The following is a 25,034-nucleotide window of genomic DNA, read 5'->3' on the forward strand; positions in this document are numbered from 1 at the left end:
CATTCTGATCAAAATATAATTATTTTGATTGGTGTCATCGTGATCACTTGGGAACACAAACTGATCAACATAACAATCTAAGGAATATCAAATACTGTATTGTACTGACAATTATATTAGTACAGTACCTTATACAAGGGCTGGTATGATACCATCCGGACACAATCTATCGATAACTGAAAAGATTAGAACTGCTCCTATACAAAGACTGAATGAGAAGATTTCCTCATGAATATGACTAATTGCTCTGTATTTAAAAAACATTACATTCTCAAATTGTGAAGATTTCTGTCCAGAACAGGCAGCTGCTGTTCCTCAACTTACTATAAGGTATAACAAGGTTGGACTCACAACCGTTGCTAAAGTTTATAATGATACTGGTTCATTTTTAGCTCACGTAGGTCTTTCATGAATCCCTAAATATCTTTAATTATGTGACTAGTCAATTTGCTACCTCACAAGAGATTTAATAAAGTTTTTTATTGACCTATCTATATTCAGTCTCCTATAAAGAATCTGCAGTATGATATCTTTCAAAAAGACAAATCATGTCTTTGACAAATCAAGGGGCCTGACAGCTGAGTGGACAGCGCTTCACATTCGTAGTCCTGAGGTTCCGGGTTCGATACCAAATGGGCAGAGTTTCTTTCACCCTGATGCTACTGTTCACATATCAGTAAATAGGTACCTGGGAATTAGACAGCTGCTACAGGCTGCTTCCTGGGAGGGAAGGGTTGTAACAAAAAGGAGGATGGGTCAAGGACCGGGCCGCTGGGACGCTAAGCCCCGTAATCATCTCAAGATAACCTCAAGATGTCTGGTAGCGATTGTAAAATATGTTTATCATGTAACATTCACTGCATATGAAACATGTTTAGCAATCAAAATTTTTATATTTTGCCTATGTGGCTATGTACATACATCAAATGACATTTAGCTATAATGCAAATGTAAAACTGCTTTTGTATTAGATAATTAGCTAATACAAATTTTAGGAAGATACAAAGAAAATTTTGTAGTTAAGAAAAATTACAAAGAAAGTATTATAAAAGTGTTCAACAGTTGGCAAGCTCGGCCAAGATCCTTACTCATCCTTAAAGATGAGTAAGGAACCTAATGGAATTTTCTATAAGGCTGGAGCAAGGGTGTTTAGGAAAGATTCCTGCTAAACTGGTGTTGGAAGAAGGTTTGACTCTCAATTGGGCTTCCACGATGTCCTGGGGAGGTTGAAGCTTACTTGAGGAAATTATCGAGTGGCCTACGCTCAGAAATTTAACCTTTACCTGCATCAAACCACATATTGATTTTTATTTGACTGTTGTATAGATAATTACCGTATTCTTATGGAAAATTGCTATAAATCATAAATTGGTATAAATTAATTAGGCATATTCCTATTCCAGCGTATATACTCAATTTAAAGGAAATACTCACAAGGGCAGTGGGATTCGTAGTTAATAATCATATATCTATTGACATTTATCATCATGGACAGCAAATCTTCATAGGTGTATTCCTTGCCCAAGACATGAACCAACGACTGTATGAAATAGGAACCACTAGAGATGTTGCGCCACGAATAATGACCTGAAATTAATCATAGTTTGAGAAAAGTTAAATTCACATTCATAGAATAGGCCTAATGAAGTGCTCCTCACAAACATTTTCCCGGTAATTTGAGAAGCTTGGCTAAGTTTTCTTATCTTTATACACAATTTCCCATTATTTATAGCCACATTCTTTCTCACTTTATCCTTAAATCTTATTCTTAGGTTCCATTTTAAACTCCCTTTTGTCTCATTCTTACTGTCTTCCAGTATGCCCACCTTTCTAAGCACAGAGCACCCGCTAACTGATATCATGCATTTATTCAATTATCATAGACAACTGAAGGGAAGAGCTGCCTCTTGAGTGTAAGAAAATATTTATTATGTTTTAGTTTTTATACACGAGGGAACAGGTGCAGAAAATTTATGACTCCTGTTAACAGGCTAACAGCTCTTCCCTCTCATGGTTCATCTTAACCTTTAACCTATCAGTTTTCAATGGACCACAATCCAGAGATCTGTTTACACCAGGTCCCCAATTATTGCCGTGTGAACAAAGGCAAACAGTTAAGAACCGGTAGCCAGGCCTCCTTCCTGGCACCTGGTTCAAACCCAACTTCCACTGTTTTCACACACACTCTCTCACACACTGCCCAACAGCATATTGGCTAGTGTATCACACATTATATATTTTGGATATATTAAAGGCATCTAGGTACAAAGCTCTCATGACCTCAGGGATAACTGTTCTGTACAATTATACATACGATACCTGGTATGGTGGACCAGCAGATTAGGAAATCAGCCGCTACCGGAATTCTGTAGGACAAGTAACCGCAGTCAGTCTCATCAGTAGGTCGAGAGCGTTCCAGTGTCACGCCAGTGTCCAGACGCTCTCCACGACATGCCTGCAAAACATCATGTCAAAGATATGAATAATGAAGAATTTACGAGAAAATTTATATTTAAAATATGTTCGTAGCTCTCTACATATCTGCAGTCTATATTATACAGAACTTGTCCGTTCTGACATTCTGGCAGTCACATGAAACAGAAAGTGTATACATGTAAAGAAGTTGATAATGGTGGCGGAAAGTGTACAATTTCAGGATTGATAAGGTCAGACGATGTAATGGAAAGTGACAGTAAATTAATACAAAGGGAATGAACTGTTCAGGGCACAGTATATTAGGGAAAAAAATACCGCAGGGTTAAGTGAATACACAACAAATAATATTGAGAGTCAAAGGGAATTAAACAGTGGTATGTTTGTATTTCATACATATATATTAATTAAACAGTGGTCTGTTGTTTCGGGGTCTTGAAGTGAGTAGAATGTAAATATGTGTTTATTGGCTGTTGATCAAAGAGAATGCCTTGAAAGAAACCAACGTCGTCTATGCCTTCACCTGCCCACTTGGGGACTGTCAGCCACAAAGATCTCAGTATATAGGCAATACAACAACGTCATTCTCTAGGCGTTTAACAATACATAAGCAACAGGGCTCCATTAAGGAGCATATAACCTCCACACACAACCAGACCATCACAAGAGATCTTAACAAGCAACACAAAAATTATCGACAGATACAATGACAACAGGAGACACGACACCAGCGAGGCCCTACACATCAAAAAGTCAAAACCAGCAATCAAAAGCCAATAAGAACATTCTACCCACTTCAAGACCCTGAACCAACACAGAAGCAAGAAGATAAAACACGCAATGATGTACCCATTGATTCACTTATACATCTCAATCATGTCCTGTATTACCTCACCACAAGCGAATATTAGCATTGGCAGAATATGTAAAATTGTCTTTGAAAATGTAAGAAGTGTCTTGCAAAACGGTTCGAGGCGTCAGACCATAAATAAAGTGTGAAATTAAATTTTGGAGAATTAATTTTTCATCTACCCTCGACAGTGAAGAAAAACATCAGAAATATTGAGAAGATTCGGGTTAGAGTCATTAATCTTACCCTTTCGGTCATATTCAACAACATATGTTAGCTTGAATCGTCCTCAAGCCAATATGCAACTGAAAACTCCATACCCCAGAAGGGTTCGAACCCAGACAGCCAAGAGCACTATGCACCATGGCGTACCTGGTTCCTTAACAACTCGACTACCGTGACTGTACTGTCATTGGAAGCCGAGGCTATATTCCCAACTAGCCAACAGCATTTGATGGTAAGCTTGGGCATAGATATTTCATCGAATCACCTCACTTTGTGGGGCCACGTGAGCAACGTGAGTTGAGTTACGAGATAGAAGTAATGTCAGTCTGTTAATTCTTGATGTAACTGAAGCCTGTGTTATAACAGGCTATCACCTGTTACTGGCGGTGGTGTTAAACACCGCCTGCCAGTCTGATGCTGGAAGTGAAGTTGTATTTTGTCACTGTGATAATTCTGTAGAGGATTGGCCATAATTTACTGATGAAGGTGAACTCGCCGGCGTGTGGACCATATATAACCCAAACAGTGCCTCATCTTATTGGGGGAGACATCTCCCGTCACGCAGGGTGCAGTCGCACCTCCTCAGATCTCCAGTATTAGCTCTTGATAGTGGTAATGGCTCAAAAGGGCCACCACTTACGGGCTATTCATGGCCGTGCCACCTTTTGTGTAGCTTAATCTTCATCAATCAATCATCTTATTCCATTCACTTGGGCTCTAATAAACTCGAACCATGGACCCCACGCCTGTGAGGCCGAAGATCTAACGACCAAGCTATTGAGTAGTCTTAATAAGTAAAGTTTCCAGAAGTTTCCAGTTTGCCAAACTAGAATTTTCGACTTTCCCTGACAACTACTAAAGCTCAGAGAAATTAACATGCTAAACATGTTAATACCTTAACATGCTAGCCATACACTCACTCCACACCTTCTCATGTGATATATACATGAAGCAAACTTCGATCCTAAATGCTAATCTTGATCTGAAACTTTTCCTTGACAGGTGTAATAGAAACCATGAGCGCCACATCAGAAATAAATATGTCTTTGTTATCCTCAGAGTCAGGCTATATCTATGCAAATCCTCAATGCAAATAAAAAGTCCCAGTCTATGGAACTCACTCAATAATGAATTAAAAATTTGTCCAACTTATGCCTTATTCAAAAGTAAAACCAAAAAGTACTTAATTTCATCCTCATGGTATCTTTCCTTGTGCCTAAAACTTTCACCATATATTGTACTACCCACTTCCCTAATATTAGTACTTAAGACATACTGTATATGGTGATGTAATCACCTCTGTCAATTTATATTGTAGTTATATGTTTATATACATTTTGCTACAATGTACCTTTTCATCTTACCTGATATGTTAGCTTAAGGACCTGCCCCGAAACGCTATGCGTGTTAAGGAGGCATCAGTTCCAAATATGCAATTAATGAAAACTAGTTCGATTTCAATCAAACTTTTTTGACGAATTGTATATGAAAAGTGAGTCATTTGGTCCAAGTCTCAGCATCGTAGCGTAAATAGAAGGGAGAAAAAAAATATTGTGTCAAAAATTTTCCATAATTTTCAAAAATTAACATCAAACACGTGTCAACTGACATCATGTCTATGACTCTCAGTTATCACAATAGCGTATATTAAAAAAAATAGTTTTATAAAAAAATTAAGTAAAAAAAAAATTAATGTTATTTTTCTTATTTGTTTATCGGACGATTTGCATGAAAATTAATCACCTGACTGCACGTAAGCTTATTTGAAAGGGTGCCAATTTTGGAGGAAATTGGTTGATGTCAACCTCAGTGACAGATGGCAGTAACTTAGACTTTAACTTTTAATGATTTACTTATCAAATAAAATAAACGGAGTTGCTACTCTTTCATTTTTATTACATTTACATGAAACATACACCTTATATGTAAAGTTTATATCTCTAAAATCTGATGCCAGCGTTTTTTCCTAACTTCATTTATTGATTTTATAATAGCAATAAACATGATATATTTGCATTTTTTTTAAGGGGGGGGGGGGAACTTTGACTATTTGTATTAGTAAAACTAAACATATTTTGGAAAATCAGCGGCAACAGATCCTTTATTATATGCTAATGTGTCAGAAAAGTGTCATAGAATGGTTATATCTGAAACGTGTGGTTGAAGTAACTTACTGAAAATGTGTAATATTCGTTGAAAAACAATCTCCCTCTCGATTTAGGCTGCAGTTCTGAAGCTTGGAACAATTGCAGCCCTTTTCATATACAACTAGTCAAAAAAGATATGTTAACATTGAACAAAGTTTAAAAAACTAACTCATGCACCATTAATGGCTTTGCATGAATGTAAAAATACCAATCTTATGTAATCTCACCAACCCATTGTACCTTGTAAATAAATATTATTATTATTCTTAATCTTATTCTTATTATTATTAATATTATTATTGTTATTATTATTATTATTATTATTATTATCATTATCATTATCATTATTATTGTTATTGTCATTGTTAATATTATTATTATATTAAAATGCATAGATATTTAAGTATTAAAATAAAAATTCCAATAACATAGCTAGAACAAATACACACAATGAAAAAGGTACATTTCAGAACACCGTGAGCCATCATCAAGTCAATTTCATAACAGTCCAGGACAGTCAGAAAATTTCCCCCACTTAGGTGGGACAAATTTATGGTCATTGTGAGTTAATATTAATTATATAAGCATGCTGTTAATTATTTAGGTTAATGTTAAGTATTTAAGCATGCTTTATACATGACAGTCTTACCTGTATGAAGAACAACTTTGGTTTTCCAGCGAGAGATTTACATTGATCGCTTTGAAAGCTCTCAAAAAGATACTCGGCTTTTATGTGGCCATCCCTACACCACAAGATATCTTGTTCCCCGTGTGACATGAACACCACATCTAGCATATCACAATCTGTGTGATCAGTACCGAAAGCCACTGAAAATAGGAGTGTAAAAATAAATTTCATTAGATCATCAGCATTAAATATTGGAAGTTTAAACTCAGATAATTAAGTTAAAAATAATAAAAATATATATATTATACTTCCGACCTCGTCAAGAGAAACATGTATATCAAGTCTCGTTGAAAGTTAGAGCGTTAAGTGTAACGAATACTAATTTCTGAGCAAACCTCGGTAGTTTGTGTTTAACTCACTGGCAATTCGCAAACATGCTTAACATATCAAGCTCATGGTGGATCTGTTAATCCACAGAGATAGGTACCTCTACAAATCACCCTGCTCCTTAAGGGGCATACTGAATAGTTAGCCACAAGAGAGCTAATTTTCTGACATAATAGAGTATTGGTTTCTGATGATTTGCGAGTTGGACTATACTGAAAAGTCCCAATTTCAGTAATCACTGGCTTACCTTATCAGCTGTTGTTTGGGCTATTTTTTACCATTTGTTCTCAACTTAAAGCATGTGTTACTCGATCTCTGAATGGGTTTATATATTATAAGCATCTCAAACATGCTTAGGTATCATGCGCATTAAGCGAAGGTTGTTTTCTCATCTTACAGCAAGTGTTTTCTGTTAGTGATGGACTTAGATACTCCCCACTGTCTCCTTGCCTTTAAACTGTTAATACAGTATAAAGATTTATCTGGTTAAAGTCTCTTGCTTCAGTATCACTATAATTTTTTCTTTTATTCTCCTCAAACAATTGCTTTTATCATCTCAAATTTTATTCTTTCATTTCTTACATCTTTTAAAATCATCTATTTTTAGATCACCTATTCAAAATCTATTTAAAATCACCATCATCAATTAACACACTGTCCAATGCTCAAAGAGTGGCAAAAAATACAACAAATTGATTCCCAGTTGGCCTCTTCATTTACCTGATAAAAGCCTTTGATACTGTAAACCATAACTACATCTTACTTAAACTGCATCAATGGTATGATGCAAACTGAATATGAATATAAACTGAGTATGGTATCTGAAGCCTTGCTCTGAACTATATTCGTTCCTCCCCCACTCTACCAATGACAGCAGGAGTGCCGCAGGGCAGCATCCTAGGACCTCTCCTATTTCTTATGTACATCAATAATTTGCTAAATGTTTCTAACATTCTTAAACCTATACTATTTGCTGACGATACTACCTTCAATTTTTCTGACCCCAACCCCCAGACACTAAATAATATTGTAAATAATGAATTAAAAAAGTCCACTCATGGTTGGCAATCAACAAACTTGCATAACATAGAAAAGACCAAATATATTTTATTTTGTAATAATTCCATCATTCCATCCAGTAATTCCATCTATCATCATACTATCATGCAAGAGGAGCCACACATTTATGGATCATCCAATAAAATTAGCAGACTTCTAGATGTTACTACTGCTCGGCTTAGACTCGGTTACAAGTATCTCTGGGAATTTTCATTATCTGCCGATGTAGACCTGACCAAATGTAAGCTGTGTCAACAAAATTATTCGCACACCCTCCGTCACTATGTGACGGAGTGCGAAAAGATACGTGAATTTAGAGACAATTCTATAACCAATGTTCCAACGATGTGTCAATATTTCATTCAAAATGATCTGCTACCAAAAATTTTAGCCAAATATCCCCAGTTTGCTAACCGTAGGTAGTAACTAAGTGATTGTAACCTATCCACCGCTGCCCACTGGATGGGGGGGGGGGCAGTGTGCAGGACAAACATATCAATTGCGACACTAGCTTTCCACATATGTCAGTTGCTTAATTTAGAAACTGTACTTGTGGTCGATCTCGATCCCATTGTTGATGTGACGACTTATATTGAATTTTATAACTAGCTCATCAAGATTGTAACTAAATGAATTGTGGGGTTCAGTCCCTGAGCCCATTATGTGCCTCTGTAACCCTTTCCACTACCGCCCACAAGATGGGTATGGGGTGCATAATCAATGAACTAAACTAAACTTCGTAATAAATCTTCAAATCAAATTTAACATCAGATAGAGAATGTTAACACCAGCAATAAAATCGAGGGAAAGTTCCTTGGCCTATAAATACACAAGAGACTGAACTTCAGCACCTACATACAACACATATCCAAAAAAGTCTCAGAAAAAATTGGTATATTCTCTAAAATCAGAAATTATATTCCAAACTCTGCTCTCCTCTTACTATACCTCGCGCTAATCTATCCTATCTAACATATGGTATCTGTGTATGGAGTTCCACCATTGTAAACTACCTCAAGCCCATCATCACTCAGCAAAAATCTGCTATCAGAACTCTAGCAAACTCTGTACCACACTATAAATAAATATATCCTTGATGTCCCCAGAGTCAAACTAATACTGTGCAAACTCTCCATGCCAATAATAGGACCCAGTCTATGGAACTCCCTGCCTAATGAATTAAAAACATGTCTATGCCTTATTTAAAAGTAAATTGAAAAGTATCTAATTTCATCCTCATAGTTTCCTACTTTGTGCTTCAAACTTAAACTGTAACTTGTATTATCAACTTCCACAATGTTAGTATACAAGACATATCATCACTAGTGTAATCACCTTTGTTAATTTATATATTATTTATATGTTGATATACATTTTGCTACAATGTACCTTTTCATCTTACTTGATATGTTAGATTAAGGACCATAGATTCGAATCCTCCTCATGGCTCCTACTGATATTCGACTCTGTCATATCTCACATAACGCTAACATGAGACAAACTTCCAGATATTCCACTGGCAGTTTTTCTATTATATACACACTTATGCATTATCAATTTAGTTATTTCTAACCTTTCATCATTTACATGATACCAAGTGTACCTTATGGAGTACAGTCTATCTTTATGCTTACAGTATTTACAGTGTTAGTAATATTTTGTTTTACTGTATATATCTGTGTACATAATATCGTATCAACAGTAATATTAAAGGTGAACCTTAGAAAATTTTAATCAGTAGAGAAGAAACTCAAAGTAGGTGGAGGTAATATTTACAGTTCTGTACTTTGAAAGTATCATAGGTCACACTGAGAAAAGTTTCATAGGTCACACTGAGAAAAGTATCATAGGTCACACTGGGAAAAGTATCATAGGTCACACTGGGAAAAGTATCATAGGTCACACTGAAAAGTATCATAGGTCACACTGGGAAAAGTATCATAGGTCACACTGGGAAAAGTTTCATAGGTCACACTGGGAAAAGTATTATAGGTCAAACTGAGAAAAGCATCATAGGTCACACAGAGAAAAGAAGGGCAAATGAGAATGTGATATTGTTTTGGTGGTGGGCTCCTACAAAGAGTTACAGGAAAGAATACCAGAGGATATACCAATGGGAGAGAAATGCTCCTCCTTAGAAAAATGGAAAAGATACAGGTATTGATGGGGTACTGCATCAATACAGTATTTCTATGGGCAACATAGAGCATTTCCCATGCTCTATGTTGCCCATAGAGCATGGGAAATTTTAAAGCATAAATGTTAACACCTAATATATCTTTAATCACATTTTAAGTGATTTTTGTATAAGGAAGCAACATTACAAGAAAGAAACAGGTGAAGCAGTGTATTTTTCTTGTTTTTAAAAATATTCCCTCTCACAAATGCTTCCTGAAGGCATCTCTGGTTGCAATATGTCCCTCACTCGCTGGGTTTGTTCCATATAGCTCGCTGCATTGAGGTTGCGCTCTACATGTATTTTTAGCACTAAACAAATTTATGATGGAAACTGTATTCAACTAACTGAGGCACGGAAGATAATAATAAGATGGACAGACATGGCAAGTGTGAATGAGATAGAAGGGGAAAGTGAGAGTCCCTACTCTCCGCATACAAGATTCCTATGTTCCTGATTCCTATATGCGGAATCAGTTTGTTAATGAGGGAGTAAATGTTAAACAACATTTAGAGGACAAAGCACACTGCATAAACCACAATAACCTAGAGGGGTTCAACTGCATTAAAATACAAAACACGATCGAGGTCATGGTGGCGATGTTATCAATATTTATGTAATTACTGTACTGTAAATAAATCTATGGAATCCAATATGTTAAGATGATAAAAATAAATATGTTAAGATGATTTGGAGCTAAAAAGTTTATGTAATAAAAGTCTAACGAACATTATATATAGTAAAAGATACTTACAGTCCTGAATTTCAGCTTTGACCCGGGCGACGGTCAAGTTATTATGGACCGTCAATTTAAACCCTAAATTTTCAAACAACGTCTGAGCTTGGTCACGGTCGTGATCATTCCCATGACACTCCTGTTGAATGATTGTAGTTATATAACTGTTAATATTCAAATTAAGCAATGAACTTTAATTAGTAAAGAAAGTTTGCACATACAAACATAAACAATAAATATATATGCAATATATGACATCATAATGTCCTAGTAGTAGTAGGCATCCGTCAATCCCGTGGGGTTATGGAGTTGTGCCCTGGGTGTCTAGTTGTTGTAGTGTAGTTAGATGTAGCGCCTGCTGTGACTGTGAAGGCCTAACCCGAGAATGACAGTCTCGACTGCAGCGAGCGCAGATAAACGCCGTTGCGGGTGCGTCTGACAGTGGTCGAGACCTCCTCTGAAATCTATTATCCTTCGCTGTTATCCTCCTCTGAATTATCCTTCGCTGTTATCCTCCTCTGAAATCTATTATCCTCTTCAGTTCATCCTCGAATTGCTGGAGTTCCTTCTGCACTTTTCATCTCCAGGCAGATCTGTCCGCAGCTGCTGCATCACAAGTGTTGATATCGATGTTCATCTGCTTGAGGTCGCGTTTGCAGGCATCTTTGAAACGCAGCTGAGGTCTTCCGGTGGGTCTCCTTCCTGATGCCAGTTCTCCATACAAGAGGTCCTTCAGTATGCGGCCATCGACCATGCGTGTGACATGTCCCAGCCATCGCATGCGTCTCTGTTTCAGGAGAGTGAACATTGAAGGGACTCCTGTTCTCTCGAGTACTTGTTGGTGACGTGGTCTTTCCACGTGACGTCAAGGATGCGTCTCAGGTTCCGCATGTGAAAGGTATTGAGCCGTCTCTCCTGGCGAGAGCGCAGGGTCCAGGATTCCGAGCCGTAGAGAAGTGTACTCACCACACATGCCATGTAGACTTGTGCCTTGGTGTGCACTGTCAGTTTGGCATTTTCCCAAACGCTCTTTGTGAGCCTGGCTCACATAATGTCCACATAATGTCCACAACATACTATAATTGCTGATATACATGAATATACAACATAGATGATATACAACATAGCTGATAATGTCCACAACACACTATAATTATAAACATCAATAAATAAGGTATCAGAACAATGCCGGTAGCACACTAAGATTAACATTAATATAACTGGGACGCGTGTAACGTTTGGCTCCGTCTACACATTCCTCGTCACTTCACACAATCACATGTACTTACGAAGTTGCGCTGGCAGAGGTTGAACTTCGGCTCTCTGGTCCCGCCTCTGAACTGTCAATCAACTGGTGAACAGCTTCCAGAGCCTATCTTCCTCTATCATATCTACATTTGAAACTGTTTATTTTGTTACACCGAGCAACATGTGGTGTTGCCACAGCCGAAGGGCAAGTTCGCCCTTACTTACTTACCAGAGCTTAGTCATCTCTCGTATCAGGAACGGTTGAGGGTCACTGGGCTAACAACACTACAGACCAGGCATTACACACAGAAATCACAATAGCGTGATGCATCAAATCCACAAGGGCCGTGACGAGGATTCGAACCTGCGTCCGAGAGCATCCCAGACACTATCTTAATCAACTGAGCTACAACATGGTCAAAAGAGTTGAAACCGAAATTCTATTGAACTTACTGGACCCTGCAGCCTCTCCGAGACACAAACCAGGGCTTTACACAACTCCTCCCCATGCACTCGAGCTATGTCAATAGGCCATTCTCCCTCTTCGCCCTTTTTTCATTACACACACACAAAAGTCACAATAGTGTGATGCATCAAAGTAGGAGTTGTGTAAAACCCTGGTTTGTGTCTCAGAGAGGCTGCAAGATCCAGTAAGTTCAGTAGAACTTCGGTTTCAACTCTTTTGACCATGTCGTAGCTCAGTTGATTAAGGCAGCATCTGGGATGCTCTCCTTACCTACCTTGAAGTTACCTTGATGTGCTTCCGGGGCTTAGCGTCCCCGCGGCCCGGTCGTCGACCATGTAACACGGGTTGGGGTTCTCTCTCTACTTATCTACCTTCTACTCCCTCTACCCGTATTCTTACTTTTCATTCTCTACCAAGGGACTCCAAAACGTTTACCAAAGCCAACTCCACGCCACGTGGTCCTAAGACGATTGACCGACTTAGGATTCTACACCCAGTATGACGTGACCTAGGCTTTGAGCAAAACCCTAGAGTCGCCTCTACGCTGCCACCACCAGACCAGCAACACAGAGCAATGATCGAGGTCTGGATCGATCACGCTAATTAATCAACCTTGGGGCTTGATCCCCACTCGATGACCGTGGAAACTTAAGAGTGTGAAATTAATTACACGGGAATGATTCGATGTTAGAATCGATGTTAGAATCGGCGCCCAATCCAACTCTACCTCGTGTGGACCACGTGACCAGGACAAGTTTACACATAAAACACATGGAAATAATAAAATGCAAAATATTAACAAATTTAATTTATTAAAAGAAAAACTAAAACAAAATCTAAATATGTTCACTCCCTGTCACTTTAACACTCCCTACTTGACCTGAATGGCAATGAAGACTATTCTATAAATAACCATAGCAACTATACCTCTATGTTTTACCAGCTAAAGATGTTGGGCTGGTCTTGGGGAGAGGTAAGATGTTTGACCTCTCCCAGCTGCTCTGCAGATCACACTGATTGTCCTCGTCTGGCCTAGCCCAGGCTAGAACATTGTATCCTTCCGCCTAGTCAAAGTTCTACCCAGTTACTAGCAAGGTTTAAGTTATAACAATTAACCTCTGTTTGTACTGAATTGATCCAGACTGGTTGAATTATTTTACTGAAATTAAATTACACAAACATCTAACGGCAGAGCTGTTCCCGATCCCCCAAAAATGGTTAATTGAACTTTGAGAAATAGTAGACATGTCAACCCCTGATGACCTATGACCGCCGGTCACTCCGCCTTACAAGTTAGATCTGATTCGTGACGTCACTGATGGTGACTTAAACTCAATAATTAGAATACTCTTGATATTGTACCCAGTACTATTATACAATACAATTTTAATGCAAAATGAATAAAGGCTAATTTTCTCTAAATTACTGAATACTATAGGATGATTCATTATACGCAGCTATGAACAAGGCGTCGGTTATTTCCGCCGCGAATTCCCCTGGGGGTCAGGTCCCCAGGTCACCATGCGGGCTCAGCTTCCCATTCTCTTTTGTCGATAAACCACTCTGGATAATTCTTACAACCAGCCTAGTTTGTTACAACCCCCCCCCCCCCCCCCCGCACAAGCACTTAGTAAACCTTGTTAATTTGTTAAAAAATCACGAGGTTTAGTATCCAAACCCACAATTCAACTCATGCCACAAACAAAAGCTAACCTAACTAATAAAATTTGACAAATAATAGTCCAACATCATAATAAATATGTTCACATTTCATAAATTTCTCAGCTGTCAACTGACAGCAATCCTCCAATATCAGGAAACATACATCCTATCCTTACTGACATAGCTAAATAACATGGCCCTACTCTACCATCAAAGACTAGCTATTAAACTCCCTTGGCTCTTCACTAGCCAAGTCCATGTGTCCTCTAGAGCCGGCCACACCGTGCTCAAACAAACATTAAAGTTATAACTTCAGACTGAACTTTCAGTCATCCGGGAGCGTACTACGGAACTATCAGGTTCACATCCGTGTACTACCCACTCCCCATCAATGTCAACCTTGACATGTTAAGGAACACACCTAATGTTTATTACATGTATCTAAAAATAAAAAAAAAATCCTATACTATATCACAGGTTTCAGCTGACTGTACAGCCAAGTGTTCTCACTCACTAGAAGTGTCAATGTTTATATTGGTCCGCCTCTCCTGTGTTCAAACATTCTGCAAAAGTATCACAACATAATTTTCCATAACCGTTTGTTCTGGGCTGAGACAATTACACAGGGGCTTCGATTTTGATTACTGACCAATTTATAGAGTAAAAGTCATATATTATACCAGAATTATTTTAAATCTGTTTTTCAACATTTATAAAGTATTGATTCTAAATCTGTTTTTCAACATTTAAACAAAAGTGTCCAGATATTCTTTACACAGATGTTCAGAGCCAACTTTGTTGTTTGTATCAATTGTTCATATTGAGTAAACGAGAAGAAAAAAAAAATCGATGCTGCTGGATGCTGAATGTAGTCGCTGACGATGACGGTGTCGATCTTGCTTCTCCCCATGTGTAGACATCAATACCTGGTCCTCTTGTACTCCCATCCGGTACTCCTGAATGACGACAGAGTGTAGTAGAGCTGAGTGCCAAGTGACAGCTGTAGAATACTGTTACTTCGGCCATTAATCTTGCTCTCGACAGTCCACACGCCTTCGTATCAATCACAGTTCACACGGCAGTCTTGATGTTAAACTTGACGGCGCAGATGACCACAGCAGAGCAGGACTGGATGTACCAACGGTGTCTCTTAGCAGGAGTGGTGTCAGAAGGTCGTAGAGGCGGGTTGCTTGTTTGCAGAACAGGTGAATCTCGTCTTCCATCATTGCTCACGTCATCTCAGGCGTTTCTTGATGTCACCAGGTTACTAGGCCGTAAACACCAACTGTGTATACCCTCGTACCGCCGACTTTAGGCCAAAGGAGACAATTTTGCGACCTTCTATTGGCGAGTCCCGGTACTCTGTAGGGAAACCGTGCCTTCCACCTGTGACCGCCTTACTTCTGCTTTCTTGTTACTTCAGATGACGTAATCATTAATCTTCCGGCGAAATTCTTGAGTACTGCTACGTGCTTTCCATTTCTTGACCTCTCCTTCACCACTGCTGGAATGGCTGCAGTCTTGATGACGCAGCAGGTGGGTATTGGTGATCTCGAGACAGCTACCCCGGCGTTGTATGGCACCTCCGGTGACTGCTATAATGTGGACAGCTCGCTGGCCCTGACAACCTCGTTAGTGACGTGAGGCGTCGGCCGGGTGACTCTTGGACAGTCACTTATCCCCAAAGTAACTGATGTATGGGTTACTGGGTCTGGTGGGGGGAGGGCTTTGTGTAACGTGCCTCCCACCTCGGTCTTTACAGACAAGGGTTCACGTGTGGCTGGAACAACTGGGTCGGTGTACCAATCAGACCTGGGAACAGACAGACACAACACAGCGGAAGCATAGATATACTCTGGGTTTGGTGGAGGTGGAACCCCAGAGCACGGTAAAAGCTGCTACCTGAGTTAAGTATAGAGATAGTACACCTCATTGCCTTTACAGGAAAATCTAATGAATACTAAATTATACTAACTAGGGAAGTTACTTTACTGTATAGCGCGAGATCTCGTCACCATAGGGTGGCGAGACTGCACCTGACTACTGATGAGCGATGACAGAGGGTCATCCTCATCTTCTGACTCGTCGGTGAAGCCATGAGTCAGCACTGCTGAGTCAGGAACTAGACCCGCTGAAGGCAGTTCTAATTCCTCTCTAGCATGATAATGTTTCAATTTATTTACATGAATTGTCCTTTCCACCTGGTCCTCGAACACTCCCTTTATAACAAGATTAACCGGCCCCGCCCTTTTAATTACTCTATATGGTCCTCGCCACCTCGGAGCTAGTTTCCTGCTCTGATTGGCGGGCGCAGCCTCATTCACTCTCAATACGAGGCTTCCTTCCTTCAACTCAAGAGGGCGCACTTTCTTGTCATAAAAATGAGCATACCGAGTCCGTGCCTTCTTGGACGCTTCAGCTGCAATATTCCATGCATTTCTCATTTTTCCAAGGACCTCTGAAGGATAGTCCTCCCCGTATGCAACATTATGTCTGTTAAGCAGACCTGACGGGAAATTGCATGAATTACCAGTAAACAAATGAAGTGGTTGGGTGTTAATTGATTGGTGGATGGCAGTATTCAAGGCGAACTGAACATAGGGTAGGTGTTCATCCCAGGTGTTTGCATCATGTTCAGCAAGGATTGCAAGCATATCCTTGACTGAGCGATTAGTCCGTTCCGTCATTCCGTTTGCTTGTGGGTGGTAGGCTGTTGTAAAAGCCGAAGTTGTCTCTAAAATCTTACAAACTTCTCTAAATATATTCCCATTGAATTCTTGACCCCGGTCAGAGACTAAAACTTTAGGAGGTCCGAATACAGTAACGAACCTACGCAAGAACGCATCTGCAACCGTACGAGAATCCTTCTGAGGTAATGCAACTAGTGTAGTGTATCTAGACAGATGGTCAACTAGCACCAACACATATCTGTTACCTGAATGACTGTGGTGTAAATCAATCAGATCGGCCCCCACACGATCTAACGGTTCACGAATTTCAGGAAATTCCTGAAGTGGGGCTTGTACCTTAAGGGTGCCTTTCCTCCTCTGGCAACGAGGGCACGACTTCACGAAATTGATTACCTCAGAAAGTAATCCTGGAAAATAAAATAGAGACTTTGCTTTTAAGTGCGTTTTAAAGATCCCCGGATGCCCTGCAATTTTTGAAGCATGCGCAAGCTTTAACGCTGATGACCGCAACGCGTCCGGAATAACTAGCTGAAATACTGCCCTATCATTCTGGCTATTAACATAATACAGGACGCCCTGTTTCATCTCAAAATCATGAATAGGTAAATTCTTTTTCTTTTTCGGGTATTTTCCTCCCTCTAAATACTCAATAATTTCTTTCCATCTAGGCTCGCTCATCTGGTATTCTCTCATTTTATCTGATGGAATGGTTTCAATATTTTCATTAATCTGCATTGCCGCTATATTTCTACTTAGCGTATCTGGCACAACATGTGCTGGACCAGGCTTGTACAAGATCTGGAATGAGTGGGCCGAAAGTTCGTGAGACCAGCGTGACATTCGTGGGCATTTCGTTCGCTTTTTAAATATGTGTGTTAATGCTCGATGGTCTGTGTAGATTACAAAATGCCGCTGAAATAGGTAAGGCTCGAAATACCTAACTGATTCTACTACTGCCAGTGCCTCCCGATCCGTAGCTGAATAACGAACTTCAGGTCCTTTGACCTTCCTACTGAAATAGGCTACTGGATGGGGTAAATTATCTGCGTCTCGCTGAATTAAGCACCCGCCAATAGCAATACCGCTGGCGTCAGTGTGCACCTCCCACTCTTTCTCAAAATCAGGAATAGCCAATACCGGTGTCGTGGTTAGTTGGTCTTTCAGTTTGCGATAGGCCTCGTCATGTTCAGATTTCCACACAAACTTCGCATTTTTCTTTGTCAGATCAGTCAGGGGTGCTGAAATGCCAGCGAAACCTTCAATATGACGACGAAAATATCCGGCCGCCCCCAAAAACCTACGCACGTCCTTCGCTGTCCTTGGAGTAGGCATGTCAGCAATGGCGCGGCAAGAATCTGGGTCAGGTCGGATACCGTCTGGGCACACCTGGAACCCCAGAAATTTGAATTTCTGAGCCGCCAGGGTGCACTTCTGAACATTCAGCCTGAAACCTGCCTGATCTAACAACTTCAAAGTCTCAGTCAAGTCCTGTAGGTGTTCCTCAAACGTCCTGGAATATATCACAACATCATCCAGGTACGCTAAAGAATGCCTACCCAGTACCGGACTAAGGATAAAGTTGATGGCCCTCTGAAACGACGAAGGCGCTGTCTTCAAACCAAACGGCATCCTACGGAATTGATAAGTGTGCCTACCATCCGAGAATGCTGTTTTTTCCCTATCCTGTTCTGCCACCGGAATCGCCCAATACGCCGATTTTGCGTCAAGAGTTAGAGAAATACTTAGCAGCACCAAATTGATCTATTATCTCCTGTATTCGGGGCAACGGATACACATCACCCTTAGTTAGTTCGTTCACCTTCCGGTAGTCAACACAGAAACGATAACTACCGTCCGGTTTCCGAACTAGCACAACAGGCAGAGAGCCATGGTGACGTACTAGGCTCTATTACGCCCTGTCTCAACATTTTCTGGCACTCCTCCCTGATAATGTTCCTTTGCCTGTTCCGGCAACCTCCACTGTCTTGTGTACACAGGCAAATGGTCACCAGTTGGAATGGTGTGCTCGATCTTATCAAGGAGACCAATCTGGTCATCCTCTGTCGCAAACAATTTCGGGAATTTTCGTAAAACTCCTCTCAGTGCCTTCCTATCCGCCTGTGCAACATGTTGCAAATCAAGTGCTGAAATTAATTTTTCCACTTCTACATTCTGTGCAACATTTCTCGTCTCGTATTGTACTTTGGATGGTGTTTTAGTGTTCAACATATTCAGTGCACTACATTGTGCAGTGACGGCTGGCGTCTCAGCTGACTCATGGTGAAAGATTTCTGTGTCCTCCACCATGGTTCCCTGAGATACCCTATCACCTGCCCTGAAGCGAAAAGTCTTATGTGAAAGATTGACAACTGGAATGAGTGCACCTTTATCGAGCACTACAACTAAGTGATGAGGAATTAATAAACTATCACATCTCCCAGCCACCTGAAGGGTGGTACCTGGTTGTATGTGACGTCCCACGGCTACTTTAATAAATTTAACAGAATGTGGTGGGCAACTCTGTTTGGTCAATGCATGCAATGCGCATGACCTCTTAACTGTGTCTGGAAGAGACTTAAAAATAAATTTTGGATAGTGCGCATTATATTTCAGCTTCCTCTTAATTGAAGCTACAACTGGGGGATGGTCGATCATCTCCACTGGGTAGGAAGTCTGTCCCAACTGCAACCTGCAGTTCCTAGCCCCTTTTTGAGCAGACAAGGAATAATCAAATCGCGACAGAAAATCAGTTCCCATTAAGATGTGACCAGGAAAATCAAGGTTCTCTACGATCGTACATGTGTGAGGCTGCAATTCCCCATCAATCTCAAAATTAACTGTACCTTGTCCTACGATCTCAATCTTTTCCCCATTGACCGCTGTTAATGTCTTTGCGCAACGGTTAAGACGTGCATACTTAAAATTGCTGAAGGCTGACTTTTTAATTACCGTTGCCTGGCTTCCTGTATCAACAAAAGCTGTCAATCTCACACCTTCCACTTTCACCTCAAAAGTAGGCCTACCATCACTAGGAGCCTGCTTTCATGCTTTCGTAGGAGTGACTTCGCAATCCATCTGTATATGCCCGCGCTTCCAGCAGGAGTAACACCTCCGCGGATCTCTGTTGTTACCCCGCGCAGGGTGGCTCGAACTTGCAGCTGAGGGCTGCTTCCCGCCTGATGAACCCGCGCCACAGTTCCTCGGCTTGGCTCCCTCGCCTTTACTTAACGCCTCTACGTATGGCGACAGCTGAGTGCCCGGCGTCTCCGTGCGCATCTGCCTGTCTAAGGCTGTGGCGGCCTGGGGTTGGGGTTGAGGTATGGTGTGGGTGGCCTGGGGTTGGGGTGTGGATTGAGGTTGGGGTTGAGGTATGGTGTGGGTGACCTCAGGCTGGGGTGTGGATTGAGGTTGGGGTGGGTATGGGGTGGCCTGGGGCTGGAATGGGTATGGGTATGGGTATGGGGTGGCCTGGGGTTGGAATGGGTATGGGTATGGGGTGGCCTGGGGTTGGAATGGGTATGGGTATGGGGTGGCCTGGGGTTGGGGGAAGGGTTGGTATGGGAACTGAGGATGGGGTTGGTATGGGAGGTGGGGTTGGGGTGGTTGTAGTGACGGATGAGGTGTACCTAGGTGTTGTGGTATTGGTGTTATGTTGGGTAGTTCCTGCTGTTGGTGTGGTTGTTCATTTTTCCGTTGAACGGGTTGCTGTTCTCTACCGAGCGAAGTGGGACGTCCTACCATACTAACTGAGGCCCCCTGTCTGCCCTGTTGGCATGGCGTCGATGTTATATGTGGGGGAGCCCAAGACGGCTCTCCCCACTCTTGGGACGACTCCTCGCAAGACTCCCCACTCATGTCAATAATAGTATCTCTCCAGGGATGGAAAGATACCCTCGACTGCCCAGTCCCATGCAGAACCCGTGAATTCGTCGCTTCAGTCCCACTGACCCCACCTGTGGCGTCAGTTGAGCCACCTGAGCGATCCCCAGTGGTGTCGGAAGAGGTGCTGTCCTCTACCCTTCCACTTCCACTGGTCCCTACTGACTGGTCACTATCTGGGTTAAACATTTTCTGTGATTCCTGGTGTGCCATGTCTCTTCTAAACTACCCTTTAGTACACCCTCGACCCGGACTCACTACAACCGTGATCTTACACAAATAAAAAAAAATCACAACTCTTTTCCAAGAAACTACTAAATCCCAAAATAGGAAATACACGATTTATCGAGAGAATCGCTGAAGTGAATCCAATGAATGAGTGTCTGCCCCGCACTCGTGTCTGACCGTGAAATATCCCGCAGTTCTATTGCTGAAACCTAAGTCCTTTACGTTAAAAAAATTAAAAAATCTAATTTATATAAAACAATTTAAATGATAACGCAACTAACGCGCAGCACTCGTGATGGAATAATAAAATATTTACTGTACTTGAATACTAAACGCGCTTGAAGTGAGCAGCGTGGCCACTGATGACTGGTGGAGCGGGACCAGCTGCGCTGAAAAAAACTAAGTCCCGCGCTTTTTCGCTTAACGCTGAAAAATCAAAATTTATGTTCTGAAGGAAAATAACTAGTTTTACGTTAATAACCCGCTCTAGCGATTAATATAGACACCCAGGACATATATTTGCTTACCAAAATTGACTTTTTATAAAAAAAAAACTGCGTTTTTACTCAATTGCTGGACTCTGCCAATTTTTCTGACTGCGAGGGAAAAATATTCTATCACCCCAAATATCACAAAACTCCTTTAATTCACAAAAATTTGGGTTTCTCGTTTCCAGATATAAATACGTTATTATTTACTACTGACGTTGTATGCAGAACAATACTGACACATCGGGCGGTTTCAACACTCACTAATTCGATTTTTCGTCAAAATCCGAGATTTTCACCTCCCATGGACTCTGACAAAATTACAACACGATTTTCTCGAAAAAATACTTTAATTCGGCAAAAATGTACTTATCACTGTTTAATGCTTACGGACAGAATTACGTCCCTTGCGCGCACTAGAGAGTAATACTGGCCCCAGAATATACACAAAACATGAAAATTAGAATTTCCGCCAAAAAGTCAGATTCTAGCCCAAGCTGGACTTAGAAAATTTTCCACCTACGTTTCTACTGAAAACAGAATTCTAAGTCTACAAACACAATTCTACCGTCTTACTGGTAAAAACTAGACAATATCACTCGCATCGACTGGAGAATCCTAATGACGCCCAGAACATACACGTGACCCACGAATACAAATTAATTACAGTTAACGACTTTCCGACATTGACTTAGCCGAAAACTTATCCCAAAATACTTAGAAATATTCCACGGACTCTATTAAGCATTTACACGCAACTTACTATCCCTTAAACTCCTTCACTTACTATAGTGACCGACCAATAGCCCTAAGTCCAGAGGATTAACTACACTCTAGCAACAACGCCTCTAACTTAGACTAATACAACAGGGAATAGCAAAGCTTAATGTACGCACTTAGCCTAATATGCAAGAAAATGCTAAACACTTTGATAAAAAAAATTTTAACCGGGGATTGAATGTAAGGGAAAAAAAATTAATCTCTAGAACAACGAAAATAAACGGAAATTACTTTATAAATTGAAGTATACTTAATTAAAAAATGCACTCGACTTAATCCTATAATTGTCCTTACCGGCTCGCCGTACCACACCTAGCCTAGGGGCCACACCATCTAGGTTCCAACAGAGCGACACGCAGCTTTCAGCAACAATTATGACTAGGGACGACTCAACCTCCACTAAGTGTGCGATCACTTAGTTGTTGAATCGCTGCTAGGTAGGTTACTAGTCCGTCCCTCGGAGGCCGCAACGCCCTTCACGGATTACGTTTTTCCTAGCGTTTTGGGTCGTCTAATAACGCCCTCGGACTATCTACTGGCGTCCCACAGATATATCCGCCCCCGACAGCCCTCAAGGAACTGCTGTTGAGAGTATGGCGGCTCCCAACACCTCTGAATTAATTGCAATGGGTCGAGTATGGTACCCAGTCCAATCAACTCGAAGCGGTCTCCTTTTCAATAAATCTAATTTTAAATGCCTAATCTTACTAACTAAACCTTAATCATATCAGCCCGCATGACCCAAGATTCGCCAATCCCCACTCAAACGCACTGTTGTGGGGCGCACTGCTAATCCTGGCCCGCGGCTGTCTCCTTAGCATCCGCGCACGTGTTCGAACGGCTAGACGCGTGAGCCTTTCAACAATTTCAAACAAAATTGTTGAAACCACCGCTGTGCACCATTGTAACACGGGTTGGGGTTCTCTCTCTACTTATCTACCTTCTACTCCCTCTACCCGTATTCTTACTTTTCATTCTCTACCAAGGGACTCCAAAACGTTTACCAAAGCCAACTCCACGCCACGTGGTCCTAAGACGATTGACCGACTTAGGATTCTACACCCAGTATGACGTGACCTAGGCTTTGAGCAAAACCCTAGAGTCGCCTCTACGCTGCCACCACCAGACCAGCAACACAGAGCAATGATCGAGGTCTGGATCGATCACGCTAATTAATCAACCTTGGGGCTTGATCCCCACTCGATGACCGTGGAAACTTAAGAGTGTGAAATTAATTACACGGGAATGATTCGATGTTAGAATCGATGTTAGAATCGGCGCCCAATCCAACTCTACCTCGTGTGGACCACGTGACCAGGACAAGTTTACACATAAAACACATGGAAATAATAAAATGCAAAATATTAACAAATTTAATTTATTAAAAGAAAAACTAAAACAAAATCTAAATATGTTCACTCCCTGTCACTTTAACACTCCCTACTTGACCTGAATGGCAATGAAGACTATTCTATAAATAACCATAGCAACTATACCTCTATGTTTTACCAGCTAAAGATGTTGGGCTGGTCTTGGGGAGAGGTAAGATGTTTGACCTCTCCCAGCTGCTCTGCAGATCACACTGATTGTCCTCGTCTGGCCTAGCCCAGGCTAGAACATTGTATCCTTCCGCCTAGTCAAAGTTCTACCCAGTTACTAGCAAGGTTTAAGTTATAACAATTAACCTCTGTTTGTACTGAATTGATCCAGACTGGTTGAATTATTTTACTGAAATTAAATTACACAAACATCTAACGGCAGAGCTGTTCCCGATCCCCCAAAAATGGTTAATTGAACTTTGAGAAATAGTAGACATGTCAACCCCTGATGACCTATGACCGCCGGTCACTCCGCCTTACAAGTTAGATCTGATTCGTGACGTCACTGATGGTGACTTAAACTCAATAATTAGAATACTCTTGATATTGTACCCAGTACTATTATACAATACAATTTTAATGCAAAATGAATAAAGGCTAATTTTCTCTAAATTACTGAATACTATAGGATGATTCATTATACGCAGCTATGAACAAGGCGTCGGTTATTTCCACCGCGAATTCCCCTGGGGGTCAGGTCCCCAGGTCACCATGCGGGCTCAGCTTCCCATTCTCTTTTGTCGATAAACCACTCTGGATAATTCTTACAACCAGCCTAGTTTGTTACAACCAGGCCTCGGACGCAGGTCGACCAGGTCTCGGACGCAGGTTCGAAACCTCGTCACGGCCCTTGTGGATTTGTTGAGACCAGGCATGACAGGGCGGATTTCATCGAAACCTTCAAAATACTAAACAATTTGGACGATGTAAATCCGAAAAGTTTCTTCAAAAGGTCAGATGTGGCACGAACGAGGAGCAACGGGTTCAAGCTCATCAAGCCACACTGTAGGAAAGAAAATAGAAGGTTTTTTCCACCCACAGGGTTATAAAACCGTGGAACCGCCTACCCGCCGAAGTCGTAAACGCCAAAACGCTGTTGGGTTTTAAAATACAGATGGAAAAGATCATCAGGGCAAATTGGAAGACCTTTGAGCATCTTCGCCAGCTTCCTGTCCTCGTCGAGGACACTAGCATAGTGTCCTAATATGGTCCTTGAGTAAATTCTGATAAATTTGAAACTATGGTTGGAATCTGCCTCCACCACATCACTGCCTAATGCATTTCATTTGTTAAACTCTCTGACACTGAAAAAGTTCTTTCCAACGTCCCTTTCTAACGTCTTGGTACGAAGTTTCCACCTGTGTCACCTTGTTTGTGTCCCTCCCGTGCTAAATATTTTGTCTTTATCTACTATCTCAATTCCTCTAGGAATTGTGCAGGCGGTAATAATTGCTTGTGGGAGTCAAAAAAATACCAAAATACCAAAAAAGTACTATGATTTGGTTACAATATCAAATGTGAGTAATGAGCTGTATTGGAGTTTCTCAGATGAGAATGACAAATATATCACATT

General features: G+C 41.0%; 1 protein-coding gene and 1 long non-coding RNA gene across 2 annotated transcripts in view; one reads left to right on the top strand and one right to left on the bottom strand.

The window, feature by feature from the left end:
- Window positions 1–25,034, top strand: part of LOC138359244 (uncharacterized) — a 597,135-nt gene that overhangs the window by 443,093 nt on the left and 129,008 nt on the right. The window lies entirely within an intron of this gene.
- The window catches only part of LOC138359368 (caspase-1-like), a 31,067-nt gene that overhangs the window by 3,990 nt on the left and 2,043 nt on the right, over window positions 1–25,034 (bottom strand). Inside the window, exons 2-5 of the mRNA XM_069318496.1 lie at window positions 10,660–10,780; window positions 6,305–6,483; window positions 2,320–2,455; window positions 1,435–1,587 (exon numbers count right to left, since the gene is read on the bottom strand). Of these exons, the coding sequence (XP_069174597.1) occupies window positions 1,435–1,587; window positions 2,320–2,455; window positions 6,305–6,483; window positions 10,660–10,780 (589 nt within the window). The remainder of the gene's footprint in view (window positions 1–1,434; window positions 1,588–2,319; window positions 2,456–6,304; window positions 6,484–10,659; window positions 10,781–25,034) is intronic.

Source organism: Procambarus clarkii, chromosome 90 (genome assembly GCF_040958095.1).
Source record: "Procambarus clarkii isolate CNS0578487 chromosome 90, FALCON_Pclarkii_2.0, whole genome shotgun sequence".
NCBI classification, from domain to species: domain Eukaryota; kingdom Metazoa; phylum Arthropoda; class Malacostraca; order Decapoda; family Cambaridae; genus Procambarus; species Procambarus clarkii.